This window comes from Anas acuta, chromosome 7 (genome assembly GCF_963932015.1).
Source record: "Anas acuta chromosome 7, bAnaAcu1.1, whole genome shotgun sequence".
NCBI lineage: Eukaryota > Metazoa > Chordata > Aves > Anseriformes > Anatidae > Anas > Anas acuta.
In genome coordinates this window covers 34,625,757-34,646,068 of record NC_088985.1, presented here as the reverse complement: position 1 = coordinate 34,646,068, position 20,312 = coordinate 34,625,757, and the positions used below count along the sequence as shown (strand labels likewise).

Here is a 20,312-nt window from a genome sequence, read left to right as displayed (position 1 = left end):
GGGTGAAATCCTCCCGAAGCAAAATTGATAATAGGGTTCTTGCGTCATTAGAGCCGAACACAGTTTTTTGTTTGCCGCTGTGACCCCGTATCAGCTGAAGTCACCTTGAGCAGACGTGTGCGGCACTGCCCTGCCACAGAAAGCCCGTGGTGTGGGGCTGATTTCTGGTCGAGCACTGAGTAAAAGCTTCTGGGAGACAGTGATGTGTGCTCGTTATTCACGAGCTTCCTTTAGCCCCCTACTGAGGCACTTTGCGTGCTGTTTTAGCAAGGGATTGTTGCATTAAACTCAGTTCCCTTCACATTTTCCCCTTCAAACACCGAAGAGTCCCCAAGCCAACTTCTTTCTCAGGCTGATCGTCTCCTTTTCCATGCTCTGTATAACGCCGCATGATGAATGTAATTAAAAACGTGGTATTTCACGGGGCTTAGGCATGTCCTAACACTGCAGAGAGACTTCAGTGGCGTGCAGGATTCAGGCTTTTCCACCAAGCAGCCCCTGACGTTCTGAAACACTTCCAAAGATACCAGCCCTATGTACAAATCCAGCACAAATAAAATATTTGACTCCTTTAAAAATCACGCCACACATGCTGACTTCTGGTGGCTTTGATCATTAGTTTTGCTGCCACTGTTCAACGAAAAAGTCCCTTTATTTATTTATTTCTAAAGGAGAGGATCTACGAAGATGCACAGATGTTGCGCAAGGCTAACCTTAAAAGACATCGGGTTCTGCACCTATGGACCTTCAGGCACCTGGCATTACAAACTCAAAAAAAAAATCAGCTGAGTTGAAGCCTTGTCCTCTCGGGCAAGGTCAACTCCATGGCCCTACAGCCCTACAGCCTCTGGGGCCGTGTCTGCGTGCTGCCACGGGCCTGACAGCTCCTTATCACGCAGTCCCTGCCCCCAAAACAACCCGGCAGGACTCGGGGGATGCTGCACTGCACGGGAATTGTCAGGGCAGAGCATTAGTTTGAAGACACGATAAATGAGCTGCAGAGCAAAGAAAGGATTAAGTGCTTTGCTTTCCCGGTTTATTTGCCCCTTCTAAGGGACAGCCACGTGGCGGCTTAGGGGAAGGACATTTCTGGCAAGACCGTGCTCCTTCCTGAAGATCTCACTTTTGGCAATATGCTTTACTTAGTACTAATATCTCGGTTTGTGTGATTTTTTAAAACAATCATTATGAAAGAAAGTGTTTTGAAACAACGGCCTTCAAAGCAAAGTCGTTTGTTCTAACGTGTGCCGAAAACACCTCTAATTTTCTGAATTATTTGGTATTCTGGAGCATCTCAGGCTGGCGTAAAGTCCTGAAGGGGGAAGTTCGGGAGCTGCCAGCAGTCAGCCTGAGGTCAGGACAAGTGGCAGGCCATGAAATGGGTCGCCTCGCTAAGCTGCCCCCGCGAGGAGGCCGAGTTAAAGTCTGACTGGGGCCAGGCGTTGCGTAAGCTCTCCGGTTCCAGGCACAGTAGCCCCGAGCAGATGATTGCCCACCACTTAGCGAGGTCAGCAGTCCCTGTCGGGGCAATGCCAAGCACACACACCGCAGCAGGGCCCGCGGGGATGTAGGATTTTGAGGACAGTTTCCCAGTTCCTGAGATGAAGTGCAGCCAGATGTTCAGGGCTCAGGCCTCAGATTCACCCGAATGGCAAGATATTCGTTCTTATTACACACCCAGCTGTATCTGTGTTCATTTTCTGTCTGCTCTCCTGACAGCTACAACCACCAGCTTGGTTAGATTTTGGGAGTGTGGAGAGCAGGTAAAGCAATTTCCAGGCTCTCCTTTCCAGAAGCCACTGTCCCGATAAAATCCAAGAATGAAGCTGATGGAAGTCCAGAAGCAGAAGGTCTGCAGGATCAAAATCAAAATATTTTCATACAAGGAAGAAGCAAACTCATGATAGGCACTTGAAAGCCTGAAATTCAAACTGGCTTAGTCTTGCTCCCATTTTCTTTGGATTTTCTTGTACTATTTCTGATTTTTTTTATGCTAGAAAATGCAGATCCTGTGGATTCTCAGATTCCTGCCCTCTTGCTGCTCTCGTGGATCTCACACTTGGATCATGTTGCTGCTGGGACTGCAGGTAAATGGGTAATTTGTTGGAGCTAGAGAAAAATGAAATCCACTCCTGAGTGAGCTGAGGATACACAGCTCTTTTAATCCATGTTGGTGCATCTGAAAGTTGTTTTCCTCAGATTATCTCCAGATTGTTTCCTCTTGGTAGTGTCATGCCCAAGGAATGTGATGACCACCAGAAATATATAAATAAATTACATTTCTCTCTTCCTATGTCATTGAATTAAATTACCTACAAGCTCTAGAAATAGAAAAGCTTATTGCTCACCCTTAAATCTGGGTTTCACACACAAACAAAATGTCACATCTCATTTGTGGAAGGCTCCGGACGCAAGCATCAATAAACTGCAAAGGAAAATAGTGGAATATAAATTCAGATATTGGAAAAAATGCCTAAAGAAGACAAGAACTATTTCGATTTTATAATTCAGTTATCCATGCTGTCATCTAACAAGCAGAGTATCATTGAAATCTTGGTAAAATAAGACAACAAGCAAACTGGGGAGGCTCAGTGTTAACTGTAACTCAAGGTTTATCTTGAAATAGGAGTATCAGCTCCAAGGGATGTTCGTGGTGCTTTAAGCTGGTTAAGGGACATCCACTCGATCACACAGCACTGATTTTAATGGGGTTGTGCTCTGTTTTGCCAAACTATCTTGAAAAATACAGGCTAAGAAAGACACCCCTAACTCGCTGTGAAAGGCAGATGTGCTGTGCATGAATTACATTTGTTGTTTCTGTGCTCTGACACACCGCATGGTAAGATATCCTAGCTGTGCTGCAGGAAAGACTAAACTTTCTGGTCCTGCAAGAAATACCTCAATGTTGGATCCTGCTGTCCGTAAACAGCCAGAATAACACATCCATGGGCCACAGACAGCAATTTCCATGGACCAGGTTCTGTGAAAAATCCACATGAACTTCAACTCTCACTAATGAAAGTTCATCTACAAATAAGAAAGTGTACAAGTAGAAAAATTCCTGAAATCCTTCATTGGTGTCTTGTCATGATGATAACAAAGCCCCTTCACCTTCTCACATCTCGTTCAGACATATGTCTCAAATAAGAGACCAGGGTCACAGAGTAGCATCACCTTTTAACCTTTTATTTCCTTTTCTTTTTTTTTTTTTTTCTGAGTGGCAGCATGTCATGGACAACAGGAGAACGGGTGAAAACGACCCTTGTGGCTTTCCTAGAGGTAGGAAGAGGGGTGGCACTGTCCGCCTGCCAGCACCCAAGACTTCCACCAGCATTAGCTAATTGTGAACTTGCACCCCCGAGCCTTGTGACTTGGACGGGCTCCACACCCAAGCTGCTGACTGGTGTAGGTCATGCCCTGCGGTGAGTAACTCTTCCTCTGAGCTGAGCAATGAGCCGTCACGGCCACCAAGGAACGGAACAGCAAGAGCAGTAAGTGTCCCGTTACGCCAGCGCTCCCCCAGCACCGCCTTTGGCCCCACAACGCACCCACCTCGCCCAGGCAGCACCCAAGGCTGTGGTTAACAGGCGAGGGTGTTGGCCCTACCCCTGGGGAAGAAAATAACAACCATAAGCCGGGATGCAATTCCTCAGCCTCTTCACATGCCTAATTCCCCCTGACTTCAATGAGCATTTCTGCCAGAGAGCGAGCTGCGGCATTATGCCTAACGACTGGCATGACTTAACTTGTTCCTCCATGTGACTGTATGGTCTGCGTGGACGTCAGACTGTATTTTCTGGATAAGCACAATGAATATAATAACCCTCTTTTCTCAAGTAGGTCAAGGTTTTCTTCTTTTCTGTGGGGCAAATTGTTGCAAAATGGGAAAATGTCGAGTCTTCCGTTTCTCATGTTTTGGTTGCTGTCATGTGGAGTCTTTTAGGTACCGACAGGTAACTAAACAGCACACATTAAGCTGCTGCTTTTTTTTTTTTATTATTATTATTATTTCTCTTTTTCTTTTTTTTTTTTTTTTTTCTAAATCACAAGAAATACTACAGCTAGCTGACAGCAGCTGCTTCAAGATCTATGGTAACAGCTACCACCGTGAAAAATGTGAACAATTTAAAATTTCAGCTTGATAACATTTATACAAGAAAAGTGGGTATTTTCAGTGTCTTGATTTTAAATGTCAAAAACAAAAGAGGAAAGAAAGTGATTCACAGAAGGATTGCAATGATCCTACAAAAAATTGTGATCGAGCCTATATTATGTAGGAGTTTACAGTCAGTCTCTCTCAGATGTTAAATAACCAGACTCCAGATGAGAGTTACTTCACACTTGTATTTCTTTTTATCTCAAAATAAGCCCATACCAGCTTTAAAAAATAAATTTACATGTAGTATCTACACATTCTGTTCTATGCCTGTATTTGAGCATGTAACCTTTTTTTTCCCCTCGTCTTTCAGACTTGCAGGATCCAAAAGAGAGCAAGCCCTTTCTTGCGTCAGGGTTATTGGTTTGGTTGGTTTTGAGACTCCACATTTCAGACATGAGTGTGCAGTGCTTATTTGGATACATGGCCTCTGTTTCCCTGGGAGTGAGGCTAGACTCAGGCATTTTTTCCTTACACCAGAGATGAACTGTGACAAAATATAATACTCAAATCGGTTCATTGCTTTTTTCCAGCCTTAAAATTGTAGGCGTCTCACAAATAAATCATACCTTTAAGTAGAAAAAAGGGTTGCAATTGCTCCTAGATAATGACTGTTTCTGGACTTAAAGAAGAAACTTGGCACAGTGCAACCATGCCTTCATTCGACACACATGATTGTGAAACATATTTTGCAATGTAGCACCAAAGGCACAACCTTTTAGCGTTGAATACTTTGAGCGTTCAGCTTCGGCAGCAGATGCAGGGCACTGTTCCCTGGCAGAATTAGGCTAGTTAGAGACATAAATATACTACTAGGATCGAGCCTGACTGGGTTCGGATTTACAAAGAGCTTGGGATCATCTCTCTGCTCTCCTCCCAGCTGACTGCACACTGGGAAATTGCCTCCGAGGGCATTTTTCTCCAACCGCATACGCGATGCTGCTCCCTGCCACGCGGGCTTTGAGCCGCTTGGTTAGGAGATCTGACAGGGTTCCAGGACATCTCCATGGGGTTGTGTTTGTGTGGGGGGAGATATGCAAATCCTGGGTGCTGTCAACCCAATAGACCGCGCTTTCTTTGTGGAAAAGCTGCAGATTTTGCAGCGTAGATAGACTTGTCAGGGCAATTTATGAGTCAAGAGGCATCCAGAAGTCAGCACTGCTGAGACTTTGCTTTGGTTTTGTTTTTAGTGAGGTGGGTTATATAAAAAGGGAAATAGTCTCAGTATCTTTTCACGCATTTCTTCTTCTTTTGGGTTAAAAAAAGTGCACATTGACTACTCGTGGCTCAGAGGAGACCTCATTGCTCTCTACAGCTCCCTGAAAGGAAGGTGTGGGGAGCTGGGGTCGGCCTCTTCTCACAGGTAACTAGCGATAGGACCAGAGGGAATGGCCTCAGGCTGCACCAGGGGAGGTTTAGACTGAAAATTAGGGAATATTTCTCCTCAGGACGAGCAGCCAGGCGTTGGGACGGGTTGCCCAGGGAGGTGGTGGCGGCACCGTCCCTGGGGGTGCTCAGGGAGGGGTTGGACGTGGTGCTTGGGGACACGGCTCAGCGGGGACAGATTGGCCCAAACCCCTTTTTTTCATTTCGTCTTTATTTTATCCATTTCTGTTCGCTTTTTCCCGTGCTCTCCCTTTCGTTCCCTCCCCGGCCCCGTCAGCTCCCTGCGGGGGCGGCGGCCCTGAGGCAGCGCCGCCAACGGCCGCCGAGGCGAGGCGAGGGGGCGGGCCCTCCCTGAGGGCTTGCGGCTCCTTCGCCCTCCGATTGGCCGAGCGCGGGGCGTTCTCCTCGGCGGGAACCAATGGCGAGCGGCGGCGGGGCAGGGGCGGGCGGCGGCAGCCAATGGGCGGCGGGGCGTGAGGCGCGGTGACAGCTGCCGCCGGCCGCCCCCGCCTTTGCGCCGCGGGCCGCGGGCGGAGCAGCAGGGCCGGCAGGTAGGGACCGGGGGGGGGGGGGAGGGAACCGGGCCCAGCCTCGCTTCTCGCCTCACGACGGAGGCAACCATGAGGGAGGGGAGCGCCGCGGGGCCGCCTTGCCGTGAGGGAGGCCTCAGGGGTCCCTCAGGGTCCCCTCAGGCTCCCCTCGGGCCCGTTGGGGGCAAGAGGCCTGAGGGGAGCTCGCAGCCCGCCCGCCTCAGGCAGGGCCGCCTCCCCAAAATGTATTTATTTAATGTTGTTTTTAGCCATGCTGAGGTAAAACTGGCCCGCGCGGGTTTATTTTCTCCGGTTTAAGGCGGTGTAAGACGAGCAGCGTTACTGAGGGGCTGCTGTGGAGGAGAAGCTGCTTCCCTAGCGCTCAGCAGGGGGGGCTGGCCCCGTTTCTGATGCAACACCTCCCGCCTGCCTCCTGCCCTATAACGAGTTCCTGCTTTCCCCCCTGCTGCACCCCTCCTTCTTCCTGAAATCGCCGTGCGGATCGCCAGGAGCAGGCTGCTCCTCGCTTTTCGGCTCCAGATGCAACAGGAATTCGTGGTTTCGCTCTGCTTTGCTCAGGGTAACCCCCCCCATGCTCAGCTGAAATGATAGAGCCTCGCTTCTGCAGCTTGCAGGTCGTTTCTTCCTCCTGGAGGGGAAGTCTTTCTGGTTAAGGTTTGCCACCCTGAAGGAAGAGTAATTCTGTAACTCTCCCTGCAGAACCTTAACTCTCTGGTGAGGTGCAGGTAAGAGCTTCTTTCCTTTACAGCTTTCATTTCAGGGATATTTGGGGCATGTCCAAAAATAGAGGAGCTTATCACAGAACCAGCTGCCCTGCCAGGGAGGTGTGTCAGGGGCAGGGTGGCACAGACCAATGGCAGTTAAGGGGTTAAGCAGGTTGTGTTTTTAAGTGGTGCAGCTGAGCTGACTCTGTCAAAATTTTTCTTCCATGAAGACATATTTGCCTTTTTTTTTTTTTTGGTAAAATCTTTGAGTGACAGTCTTGAAGAGTATTAACACAGACTGCTAATACTTAACAGCCCTGAGTTGGTAAAATGCCCAGGGCTGAGGAGCAGCTGATCTCCTGCTGGAACGGGGACTGCTGATTTTGGTAGATGCAGGAAATCGTTTTTCTGGCTTTGCTTAGAAATGAGGAACAGCAATATAATGTCGGAGGAATCTGCTGGAAAAAATGCCTCTTTAAGGTGACTCATCCAGCGTGCAGTCCTTTACCAAAATAAATGTAGAATAATCTGCTGCTGCAAGTAGCCTGAAATAATCATCTCCTCCCATAAACTGTCCCTGTGTTCTCCTGTTTGATACACATCTTTTGCAGTACACTTTTGTTGTTAGGTAGTGTGCTGGTGTTGAGGTTCCTTAAAAAGCTCTTCAGTTTGCTGTGGAGTCTGTTGCAAAGGAGGCTGCATTTGACAATCAGAGCACTTGTCATTGTCATCTTCATTGTGGGCTAATAACTTTTTACAGTTTGTAAGTGTGATGTTGTGCAAAACTGGAATCTTTAGCTCTGACTGCTCATGGTCTTGCTAAAGTGAGCATCTCTGCCTTGGCTCTCTGCTGTCGTCACTACTCTCATCCTTCTGTAAGTAAGAACAAGTTGAACGTGGAAGAATCCTTTGCTCCTTCCAGCTCTCACAGGCATCTTGGGCCTTTCTGGTGTTAGGGCTTTCCCCTGAATGGAAAGACACAGAGCTTTCTTTTCACACTGTCCCAGTGTTGTGTTTCAGGTGCTTCTTAATCCTTTACCATAATTTGGAAGTGCTATCAAAGAACTGTGGAAACAATTTCTATTCCATTGTCAAATACAAATCTGAAAAGATTCACCACATCTTGGAGTTCTGCCTTCCGCTTTGATGGACTTGACAAGTTTGTTTCCAAAGACACATTAGCCATATAAGTCTGGGAATATTAATTACGCTCTTTGGTAAATGCTTGTGGAATTTAAATGGAAAGATGCCACCTACTGCTGGGAATTAGACCATGGTTCTGTTCTTCATTTTTGAAGGCGTAATTGTGTGGTTGCTCTGACAGAGCAGGAGGGGGAAAAATGCAGTGGAAGTTCAAGTTCCTAACGTTTTTCATGTGTGTGTTTCATGAAATTCTATCCATAGATGTTAACAGTATAAGGTTATGTATTTGGGGGAAATCAATGAATTTTCCTCAGAAAATACAAGGTACTATAAAGATGATTAACACTTGATTAGCTGTTACTTTCCATTCGTTTTCTCATTGCCTTGAAATGCCCCTAAAAAGGAGTTCTTTATCCGTAGCTGGATACGCTTTAACATCAAGAATGCAGTTTATACAAAAAGCCACTAACTTGACTTCTTAAAGCTGACCTTGGTTAAAACTAATCTGTCCTTTATCAGTCTGATATTATCAGCTAAACATTATTTGGTCAGGTGCTTCTTTCCAGCCTTATATTATTTGCTTTCTGATTCTGTGTTGAGATTTCTCTTAAGGAAGTCTTCGTCAGATGAAAGGCATTTCAGCAGCCCCAGCGGCCTGATAAACCTAACTTTCTGATAATTTCCCTGCTCTGCTAAACGTAGCTTGTATTAATAAATTTAGTTGCAATTTAAGGCACAAAGAAAAGATACTTTTATAGGTAAAAATTAGGGGACTAGCTCTTAGGCTTGCTTAGTCGTGCAGTTTTTGTTCTGTTACTGGGAGTGTACATTAGAATAGGGGAAAAAAACAACTTAGTTGAAGTCAGTGCTGCATTCCTTTATACTTCGTACAAGCTTTCCTGATTGCAGCGCAGAACGGTTGGGAAACCTGTAATCCTGGCAGTAGAAGCACTTTAATCGCGTCATGTATTTGTTCAGAAGTACTGTTAGTGCTAATCATTAACCTCTTTTTTTTTCTTTTTCCTTTTTTTTTTTCCAGATCTCTCACAGCATACCTGAAGTCAACAATGTTTTCCAAGCTCACCCGCCCGCAGAGCCTCGCTGTTCTGTGCCGAGGTGTTCATGCTTCGCTGAGTTCTGCTACCTCAGTTGCTACCAAAAAAACAGTTCAAGGACCTCTGTCCTCTGATTACATTTTTGAACGTGAGGCTAAATATGGGGCCCACAATTACCACCCGCTGCCTGTGGCTCTGGAGAAGGGAAAAGGTATTTTATTTCGGTTGCCCTGGGTCCTGTTGATGGGATGTGTGTACATAATGATTTTGAGCTAATCAGTTTCAAAACTCTTTTCTTGTCGGGCTGGGAGCAGAGAAGATTGAGATAATTGATGAAGTAAAGGTAGTTAATTTGCAGGCCATAGCTCTCTATGAGGCCTTATGCTGCAGCCTTATGAGGCCACTTGATACAATTGTGCTCTCTATAAAATGATTTATTTAAATAAAGGTCTAAGTTCTGATGATTTCCATAATTCAGAATAACTCAGCAAGAAAGCTTCAGGCAGCTGTTGCTTCTGTTGCCTTGTATGGAGATCTTCAGTGTTAAGGTGAACATGAAAACTGCATTGGATCCCTGTTTAAGTGTATACTTAACCTTGTCTACTGCTCCTGTGTTTTGGTGTAATTTAAATTTACTCTGATTTTTAACTATATTTTAAGGGGATTTGCTGCTCCGCAGTATTTACCATACTTTTGTTTTTCTAGGTGTTTATGTGTGGGATGTTGAAGGCAGAAAGTATTTTGACTTTCTAAGCGCTTACAGTGCTGTTAATCAAGGCCACTGTCACCCAAAGATTGTGAGTGCTCTGAAAGCTCAGTCTGAAAAACTGACCCTTACCTCTAGAGCATTTTACAACGATGTGCTTGGTGAATATGAGGAGTTTGTCACCAAAATGTTCAATTATAACAAAGTTCTTCCAATGAACACAGGTAAAAGAAAAAAGAATTTTATTTCCACTGTATTTTTTTCCATGAGAATCAAAACTTTTGTGCTGCACTGATGCGTTTGTTACTGCATCGATGACCTGTCAGATGTACAAATACGATAATGGTGCTGCTTTATGTTTTAGGAGTGGAAGCTGGAGAAACTGCCTGTAAGTTGGCTCGGAAGTGGGCATACGTTGTAAAAGGCATTCCGAAATACAAAGCAAAAATTATTTTTGCAGGTAGGTTACGTGTGGGTTATGAGTTGAGGTACTGAGAAGAAGGCAGCTCTAGACACTGGCAGTAGCACTCGTCCTGTAGCTGTAGCAATTGTACTGCAGTATTATTAATGCTTTGTTTTTTCACTGAAGGAAGGAAAGCACTGTTAATGAAGTGGTTTATAGAGCTTTATAAATAGCAATTGGATGTATAAAGTAGACGTTATTTGTACTACTTAACCCTTTTTGTTGTCAGATATTGCTTAATAGCTGCCTGAAGTCAGATGGAAGCTGCATTCATCCTCCGCGCTCTTTTAATCGCTGTTTGGGTGTTAAAGCACAGTATCTTTTTATTCCTTCTTTCTTGTGATACCTTTCATTTGAATTAAACTGTTGAGACCCCTCTCAAAAATCCCACATTTGGGATAACCTCCTTCCTTCTTAACAACTCCCGACCAGTGTTTCTCTTCGGCATTCTTTAATTCGGTATTCCAGAAGCTGGCTTTAATCCAGTAAAGCCATTTTGTAGTCTTGATCATACAGCAAGGGTAACAGCAGTCTTGCTAAAATTGATAGTGGGTCCTGACTATCTAAGTGGTGTGCTTTCATCCTTCATCTGCTCTTCTTGGCTATATTACAGGGAAAAGTTGCCTACCACTGAAGAAGCTACTGTGCTTTGCTGAAAAATGACTGCTTAGGGCTAGTTCAAATAACATCTATTTGGTATTTTTTGGTTGTAGATGAAGTGCTTTTTGTTGATTCTGCTGCTTTTCAGTGGCTCTGTATTTTATACAACTTCCCAGAATGAAACTTATTAATAAGTGATTTATTTATGTGTTTGTTGGTTGCTACAGCTGCAGTCTGTTTCTGACTTCTGGTGCACGTCATAGCTGAACTATAAATTGTCATTAGACTGCATTTATAAACTGAAATTCAAAGTTGAGCACTGAGTTATGTTTTCTAGGGCCAATTAGATTAGATTTTTTTTTTTCTTTTTCTGGGAATTCTTTAAACAAATGTATTTCTCCCTTTCTTCCATATATATTTTATTTCTCTCTTTAGTCAGTCAACTTTCAGTAAGTGCTTTCTCACTTTGATAGGTGACTCCCCAGAGCATAGCAGGGGTTGTTGTGACCGTTTTGAAATCTTATCTTCCTTATTCTTATCAGACATCTAATTATCAATTAGGTGACAGTAAGTTTATTCAATGGAAATACTAAAATAATTTTTCATAGTCTTGGTGATAGTTAGTTCCCAACCATTTTAACTCATGTTTCTATATGAAATAGTGCAAAGTCAGAGTGTTTTTAAAAATATAAACGGCTTTTCCTGGAACTTTGAACTACACAGAAACATATTTTTTAGGCTTACTGGCAGCTTTATTTATAGGATTTAAATTCTGGATGGTATTTTCTTCATGGAAGTTATTTTGTATACTTGCCAGGTCATGTCATAATATTCGTTTGTTTTTCCGACGTGCTTTTGATAGAGCAACCTGATGTATTTAAGGCATCAATGGAAACTGCTAACAATTGCTGGAAGGATGCTAATGTTAGACAGCTCTTAAAATTCATAAGCAGGTTAAAAAATATGATGTCCTACAAAGCGTTCTGGCTCTTAGTTTTGTAATGAACCTCTGCCAGTTATGTGAGGTGAAAATGCATTGTAATTTTGTCAATGAGATGTTTGCTATATAAATATAAATATTATTATTATTATTATTTTTAGCTGGCAACTTCTGGGGCAGAACGATGTCTGCTATCTCCAGTTCTACAGACCCATCGAGTTATGATGGATTTGGACCCTTTATGCCAGGTTTCGAAGTGATCCCATACAATGACCTACCAGCTCTTGAGGTATTTGGAATTATTTTACTGTGTCTCTTAGGTAAATAGCAAGGCAGAAAAATCAGAAGCTTGTCATTTAAAACATATGCGTTAAGAAATATGTATTTCTTATGTATGTCTAGATACATATACACTGCAGGTAATGGGTGCAAATTCTCCTTTGGCTTTGATTTTCAGTTTACTTTAGGAGGTAGAAGGCAAACAAGAAGATCTGTTTCATTTCAGGTGTAGAAGATGCTTCAGGTATAAATAAAGAACAGCAAATAAACTGCAAGGGGATTCATATTACACTTGCATAAAGTAAAATATGTTCTAAAGTTGGGCGTGGATTCTGAAGCTAATATCTTGACTTCCTTAGCATTTCTGAGAAAAGTATCCTCCAATGACTGGATAACTAGAATTCACTGCAGTTGCTTACCAGTCTTACAAGCTTCACAGCATCCTTAAAAACATGCTAGACTGGCAGTTCATTCAAGTTACTGAAATATTACTGATTCTGCAGACAAGCTGTTGGGGAGTGTTGATCTTGATTAAAACTTCCCACACTCATAGCCTGGATTTGTGCATTGGAGGGTAGATGGTGCTTGATAGCAGCCATAGGGTAACTGGATTTGGGACCTGGAAGGCAGGAAGGTTCCAGCTAAACACAAATGGTACTGAGGCAGTAGGATCATTGGCATTTCCAATTCCATCATACATCATCTCCATGAGTGACAAGTCAGTCCTCCGTGTCTGTTGTGCCTGCTTAGTACAATGAACCATCTGTGGTGGTTTATGGGACAGAGATGCCTGTCTCCTAGGAGTTTGTTTAGGGGAAACTAAGGGCTCTCTGTGTTATAGTTACTTTGTGGAGTAGCTAAATCAGCTTTGAACCTAAGTAAGGCTGTTCATTGTGAAAGCTCTGCAAGTATTTACTGGCTTTCAGCTAACTTTATATTGAGGCTTTGAATGTGCTCTGGAGACCCAGAACCCACGTCCGTGTCCATCAGACTAATAACTGAATTTATTCTGTTTACAGGGCAGTATTAGGGAAAGCTGTAGTAAACTTGTGCTGGGAATCTTTGTATCTTTTGAGCCTTGTAGACTTGTAAACCTTCTAGTGCAAGAATGTAGCTGTGGACTTTGCTTTAAGATGACAGCGTTGTACTAGAGAGCCTCCATTCCTTTTTGTTTGAGGTGATCTGGGGAAAGCATTGAGCAATTGTTTGCCTTGTATGGGGTAAAACTGAGTATATTTCTGAGATAACTTATGGACTGATCCGATAATCTGCTTGTCTGGCTTTGCAGTTTTTGAAGGTTCGTAATTCCCTAAGCAAGCACACCAACTGATCTTTTGAGGCAAGCAGGGACGTAGGCTTCTGTGTTGGAACTGAAATGGCACTGAGATAACTGTCTGACCTGAATACTGTTACCTGCATTTAGGATTGAAAACAGTGACAGCTAGGTTGTGCTATGTGCTCTTCCCATATTTTGTAAATGTGACCTGAATACAAGTTTTTCTTTTTCTCTTTCTGTGCACATCATATTTACAGCGGGCACTTCAAGATCCCAACGTAGCCGCTTTCATGGTTGAACCAATTCAAGGTGAAGCAGGCGTGGTTGTTCCTGACAAAGGTTATCTCACGGGAGTGCGGGACCTCTGCACAAAGCATAACGTAAGGAATTCATTAGAGCAAGATGGCTTAAAATTACGTGCTGTATGTCCTGGCATGTCTTGTAAGGTTATTCTCGTGCAAGGTATAGGACTTCAAATGTTGTTTAATAATTGCAGTGGATTAGGGTAGGGATACTTACACTTCCTGCAGTGCTCCCTTTTCTCTGTTTATTATTGCTGTCACCAATGTAAGTTTCTAATTGAAGTTTTTGAAACTGCATTTATTTTGATTGAACTTTACATTTCTTTTTTACTCTTGTTGGTGTTGAGTACTGCTAATGCTCAGAAGCGGGCTGCCTTCCCTTATTGCAGCATCAGCTTGGTCAGGGTCTTCTACAGGTCTAGGCCTTGTCCTTTGTAACGAAAACAACAAAAGTTTTGCTGAGTCATGGCTTTTTATTCCTATGAAGCCTGTCTGATTTGAAAATCAAAACTCTTTGTTCTAATAGAATTCTGATTCTGAATTTGAAAATGTTACCCATAAATTATTCCAAACCTTCAGAGGAAGCTATTGACATACAGGTAATGAAGTTGCCTGCACTCTTACTGTGATGCGTACCTCACAGAAAAGGAATTAGGTACTTTATGAATTCTAGCGCACAACAGTAGTACAGCTTAGGAAAATGAGATCAAAGACTTGCATGTAGGCTCTCAGAGTCATGTAGACACTGGGGATCAGACTGAGACCAGCAGAGTTGCTAAAGTGGCATTTTTCAGAAGCTTTCAAAGGTCAGTTTCCAAACAATGCGCTTGGAGTAAAAGATGGACTAATCCTAACTTTTTGGAAATCTCACTTGCTGTTGTAGTGTAAATAGATTCTGTTTGAACAGGGACCAAGCAGATGTAGAGTATTCCTTATGTAGCAGAGAATCTTTGTTAAAGATGTCAGAGAGAATTAGGGTAGTACGTTTACTTTTCATTAGTTTGACATTTTACAGAATGTGTGTGTCTTAAAGAAGCGCACGTAGTGCAATCCAGCTGGAAGGTCTTTCACTGTGTGCAACTCTGTTTGAACTGAAGTAGGAATGGGAGTGAAAAGTCATTTTTTGTAACTTGTGTGTTTTTTCTTTTTATCTCTATAAAGGTTCTGTTTATTGCCGATGAAATCCAGACGGGTTTAGCCAGAACAGGAAAAATGCTAGCTGTTGACCATGAAAATGTGAGGCCTGATATAATTCTTCTTGGAAAGGCCCTTTCTGGTGGCTTATATCCTGTGAGTAACAAAAATAAATAAATAAATCAGTTGGCTAATCAATTTTAAAGTAATTAAGACTGAAAGTTTACTAGTTGGAAGACAAATTTGATGTTTGCTGTGCTTGGAAATCGGTGTTTACAAGATTAACTGTAATTTGTGACCCAGATAGTAGAGCCTGTGAGTGATGCATCAGAAAATTATGGAATACATGGTTACATATATAGCTGAAATGGCTAGAGAGTACTGAACTTTCTGTGTTGATACTTGTATTGTTAGTTTGGCACATCATTAGATGCATCTTCTGGGATTTTTTAAGTGTTTTGGTCATTGTTAATTGAATAGATTTGATGTATCTCTGTTTACTTCAGTTTGATAATACCAGAAAGGTAAGTGTCCAGTGGTCAGCCTTTCATTCTGGAATCACTAGTTAGTGATTCTAACACTGTCTCTGGGCAGTAGATCATCACAGTCTTGCTTTAATGAATTTCTGAATAACTTTGTAAAATGGGAGAAAAATAACGTGTGCTAAAACATCAGCTATTAAAAGCATTTTTCTGAACAACTGGCATTAGTTCACTTGTTTGTCATGCCCACATGACTGGGTTTATCCTCCTGGAGTGACATAATTTTCTGCTGATTAAGCTGAAAATTGCAGCTTGCCTTGAACTGTTTTGGCTTGGTTTTGACTTGTTAAACAGAGTTATGAAACTTAAACTCTTGAAATAATATTCATTTTGGAGAAATGCCTCTCAGCTGTAGTTAACTGCTGTATATTACCAGTATAGCTGAGTGTATCTAAGGGGATTAAGCTGTTCTGGGATTGTCAGATGTCCTCTTCTGCACAGAGCTAGGAATGTAAATGCAACTTATTGCCATGGGATGAAAAGCATCCTTTCCTGAGCCCTGCGGAGAAGTTTACTTCTGAGAGATTTAAGTTTTCTGTTCTAAATGATGTAGGTAAATGAGTTAGCTGACCTTTCCATTCTAGGTCTCCGCAGTGCTGTGTGATGATGAAGTTATGCTGACCATTAAGCCTGGTGAACACGGATCTACATATGGAGGAAATCCGTTAGCCTGTCGTGTTGCAATAGCAGCTCTGGAGGTTTGTGTTTTAATATTTGTATCCTAAAGAAATAAAGATGTCACACAGACATTATCTTTGCATAATTAAGGAACATTATTGGTGTTACGATACAAATAGAAATTTACATTTAATAAGAATGAAAAATTGGTAGTAGGTAACTACTTGCATGTGGAATCATATCATAGAATGGCTTGGGTTGGAAGGGACCTTAAAGATAGATCATCCAACCCCAACCCCCTGCCATAGGCAGGGACACCACCCACTAGATCAGGTTGCTCAGGGCCTCATCTAACCTGGCCTTGAACACCTCCAGGGATGGGGCATCCACAGCTTCTCTGGGTAACCTGTGCCAGTTTCTCACCTCTCTTACAGTGAAGAACTTCCTTCTAATGTCTAATCTAAATCCTCCTTTAGTGTAATGTCACAAAACATTTCTAATTTTTTTGTATTTTATAGTCTTAAATTTTATTCTACCATTTAAGCCATTATCCAGGACAAGGTTTAAGGTACTTAAATTCAGTAGAATGATTTTACTAATTTCACTGAGTCATTTTAAAAATAGTATATTTCATTATGCCATATTTAAGAGTTGCTGCTCTGTGAGCTTGATAACACACGTGGCACTGGAGCTCAAACAAAAGCTAGTAAAATATCTTGTCCAGATACCATATTTTAAACATTGTGTAATTGCATAATTCACAACATTTAAGCAAGTCACTCAAAAAGCCTCATCATTGCCTGATACGTGGACTTGGCCAAACTCAGAGATTGAGCCTTCAGAGGTTTATTTTTTTACTTGGGGAGGAAAAAAAAAAGACAACTGGAAAACAGTTTAGAGATTTGTTTCTTGTAAACACAAATGAGTGAAGGCTTAATGATAACTGGCTTGGATGTGCTATGTTTGCAGTGGCACCTTGGATGGGTCAGCTTTTGTATCTCAGCAATTGTAATGTCCCCGTGTGCCATGTGGGAGTAGACAACTAAAACAAATGCAGTGCCCTTCAGTTGACTGCAGCACTAACCTTCTAACCTTCCTGTAGGTAATTGAAGAGGAAGGCTTGGCTAAAAATGCAGAAAGAATGGGTAACATATTAAGAAATGAGCTCATGAAGACACCGTCTGATATTGTGACTTGTGTCAGAGGAAAAGGACTGCTCAATGCAATTGTAATCCGGGAAACCAAAGGTAAGGAAACACAATCAACTGCAGAGTCGTAGCATGACAAATAATTTTCAAGTTGAAATCGCAAGTATCTGTGGAGTAGGGACATAGCTTGTAGTCATCTTGTTTGGGTTCTGATCTTGGCACTGTAGTGCTGCCTATAAATTTGAGTGTGTGCTATTAAAAGTAGGAGGCTTTTACTATCTCAATCTAAACTTTTGTTTTAACAACACGAATTATTTTATGACTGGATAATGTTCAAACCTGGTGGTGAACTTAGCTCCCCACAAATGCCCCTTTGTGTGTTCAGCTGGAGATAACTGGCCATGTCTGGGAGGCTGGTTTCTGGAAGTTTGGCTGAGGTTGTTTATTCCAGGATAATTAGATGAATACTGGAAGGCATAAGGAAGGAAAGAGTTAACGACTGAAAACAAGTTTCTAGGGATTAACACACTGAAGCACACCAGAAAATGGTTTAAAAGCCAGAGCAGACAATTATTTTTTTTTGTCATCAATATACTAAGCGACAAAATGCTGCAAGGGAAGGGCTGTAATTTCTTCAGTCATGCACGTGATGCGCTGAAATCCAGGCATAAAAGTAACCTTGTCTGAGGTCCTATCCAGACTTATTTTACCTGCCTCTTGCAGGCTTCCATTTCTAGTTTTCTTTGTTTAATCTCTTGCTACAAGTAGGCAGGCTCTCATCTGTGAAAGAGCAAAGCTCAGTTTTTGCAGCGGCCTTAAATATTCACTGCAAATTCTGGAGAGCTGCTCAGATGTCACCACTTCATTTGTGAGAAAGAGCACATGATATTTGATTTTTCTCACTACTAAACGACAAGCAGTTTACAGTCTGGCTCCTCATACCACGTGCTGAAAATGCGCCACTTCCTCTGGCACGGTGTAAATGTCTTTCCTTTCATTGCAGACTACGATGCCTGGAAGGTGTGTCTGCGGCTTCGCGATAACGGACTTCTTGCCAAACCTACCCACGGTGATATCATCCGGCTGGCACCGCCTCTGGTGATTAAGGAGGATGAAATCAGAGAGTGCATCGAAATAATTCATAAGACCATTCTGTCTTTCTGAAAATGTGGCTTTTAAAGAGTATCTGCTGACTGACCCGAGCTGGTGTGTTGTTATATGTGCGATGAAGCCTGCACGTGAAGCAAGCATCTTTAACTCCTTTTATCTAAGAGGACTTAAGTCTTTAAAAACAGGAAAAAAAAAAAAAAGAAAAAAAAAAGCTATGTCTTTTATTTTCTTCAGAGCCATTATAATTTAATAATGATTTTAAAGAGCTTCCAATCTTGGAATACGTGGAGATGAAGTGATGAGGTTCTGTTCATCTAGTCGAAACTTAACCAAACTGAGTCAGAGTGTTTGAGGGGGGCACATCTGTACAAATCTGCTTAATTATTGAAAGTCTTGGCCAAAGTTTAGAGTATAACTTATATATATATATATATATATTCAGTAAGGGTGCTCTTGAGCTTTCAGAACTCTCCCAGGCATCACATTTGGTATTTTTGCCTCTTGGTGAGATGTTTGTAGTGGGGAAGCGCTTGCCATTATGGTAGAATTTCTGTTTTTCATTTACAGCTAGAAAAAAAAAACAATGCTGAAGATTTCACAAACTGGGTGTTGTGCCGGTGATCTTGACAAGCATCAGGCTGTGTTCCGTGTGTAAAGCATTTTGGTTTTATAACTCGAGTTGCTGTTCTCAAGACTGGTCTCGGTGTTTGGCTTTGCAATCTTGTAAAATAGATCTGAGTATACAGATCTGTTTTTACTGTTACAGAACTTCCTATAATCTGGATGTTTCTATTAAAACATGCCTTGCTTTAAAAAGAAAAAAAAGTTAATGTGCAATTTAAATCCACAGTGTACTGAAAAAGAGTGAGCCCCACAGAAACTTGCAGTCAGCTCTATCCAGAGCCACAACAGTCTCTGTCTTTTTGTCTCTTTATATGGCAGCTCTTGCTGTTTTTTTTCTTTTCTTTTCTTTTTTTTTTTTTTTTTCCCTAGGATGAGTGCTTTACCATGCAAATGGTAAATAATGCTGTGGTGCTTGAAAGGCAACGCAGTTCATAGAAATGAACCAATCTGCCCTTCAGGACCCCAGTGAGTGCCTTACCCAGGTGTGTACCTTACTTGGTTTCAGACAAAATACAGTCATCTGCCATGGATGGGGGAAGAGTGATTCAAGTTGGAAAGGTCTCATTTGTGCAAGGGGCAGTGTGTCACCCTGACTGTTAGCCTCAGGAATTAAATGCAGAAAGGTGTTGCTTGGGAAGGCTGCCATTTCTGCAGGCTGTGCTTCTGCAACCTAACAGGAAAGGTGAAGTAACTGAAAGAAATTTCAGTGAGAACATCATTGCTGGAGTCCTTTCCAAAAGGCGAACCCTCCAAAATCCTTAGCAGCCAAAAAAATTGCTTTCATAGAGCAGTAGGGCTGGCAGGAGCCAAGGACATGATCAGGTCCATTCCCCTGCCCCAGTTATGCCACTGTTTGCGTAATTGCCTGAAAGGCCTCTAGGGCAGAAGACTTCTTTCCCTGTTTCAGTGCTTCCTCATCCTCACAGCTAGCAAGTTTCCTGCTGTATTTATTGTCTGTGTCTCTCTTGCTGCCCATCAGGGCCGCAGAACGGGTTATTGTCCTTCTGTACAAGTCTTTAACACGTGTAAAGATCGTTATCATTCCTGTTTCAGTGGTTTCTCCTTCTCTCAGTAAAATTCTATTACTTTTCCTGCAAGGTAATGTTTCTCGTCATCCTTCTTGCTCTCCTGTGATTCACTGCTCCAACCGTGCCCTCGCTGCTGCTGAGCAGAGCTGGACTTGTTTGTGCCGCCTGTGTGCTGTGCTGCACTTCATGCCTAAGCACTGTCGTTTGGGTTTTCTTGCAGTGGCATATTTTTATCTCTCAGCTTGTGCTTGCAGGCTCCCTTCTGTGCGAATTGTTTTGAAGAACAGCTTTGAACCTGTTTGTCCTCATTTTGTTTGTTTGTGTAACGAGCAAGAATAACCCGCATGTAACATTTTGTTCTGGTTTATTGTCTTTCAGCCTCTTACTCAGAAGGTTTCTCTGGCTTTGTTATCGATTTCAGCTCTGATCTTGTCCAGCCCACTTTCCAGTTGCAGACTAACTGGGCCAAGTCTGCTCAGGACTTGATTTTTTTTTTTCCTGTTTGTACAGCAGATCATTGCTGGCTGATCTCTGGGCTTTTTATTCA

At 42.6% G+C, this 20,312-nt stretch overlaps 1 protein-coding gene across 3 annotated transcripts; it reads left to right on the top strand.

Moving 5' to 3' along the window:
* The first annotated feature begins 5,968 nt into the window (after nucleotides 1-5,968).
* Nucleotides 5,969-18,938, top strand: OAT (ornithine aminotransferase). 3 transcript variants are annotated; one of them, XM_068689093.1, is made up of 11 exons: nucleotides 6,079-6,093; nucleotides 6,708-6,818; nucleotides 8,980-9,206; nucleotides 9,701-9,925; nucleotides 10,066-10,161; nucleotides 11,866-11,993; nucleotides 13,517-13,639; nucleotides 14,723-14,851; nucleotides 15,822-15,935; nucleotides 16,958-17,102; nucleotides 18,007-18,938. In XM_068689093.1, the coding sequence occupies exons 3-11, from the start codon at nucleotides 9,008-9,010 to the stop codon at nucleotides 18,165-18,167; spliced, it is 1,320 nt and encodes a 439-aa protein (XP_068545194.1). In that variant the 5' UTR covers nucleotides 6,079-6,093; nucleotides 6,708-6,818; nucleotides 8,980-9,007; the 3' UTR covers nucleotides 18,168-18,938. The 3 variants fall into 3 exon arrangements, with proteins under 3 accessions (XP_068545193.1, XP_068545194.1, XP_068545195.1); XM_068689092.1 differs by lacking the exon at nucleotides 6,708-6,818 and having other exon boundaries at nucleotides 5,969-6,093; XM_068689094.1 differs by lacking the exons at nucleotides 6,079-6,093; nucleotides 6,708-6,818 and adding an exon at nucleotides 7,648-7,672.
* The last annotated feature ends 1,374 nt before the right edge of the window (nucleotides 18,939-20,312 follow it).

Excerpts from the sequence above, each read along its gene's own strand:
- OAT (XM_068689092.1), top strand. The coding sequence starts at position 9,008 with ATGTTTTCCAAGCTCACCCGCCCGCAGAGCCTCGCTGTTCTGTGCCGA. Across the intron at positions 13,640-14,722 it reads ACCTCTGCACAAAGCATAAC|GTTCTGTTTATTGCCGATGA; the intron begins GTAAGGAATTCA and ends ATCTCTATAAAG. Across the intron at positions 14,852-15,821 it reads TTTCTGGTGGCTTATATCCT|GTCTCCGCAGTGCTGTGTGA; the intron begins GTGAGTAACAAA and ends TTTCCATTCTAG.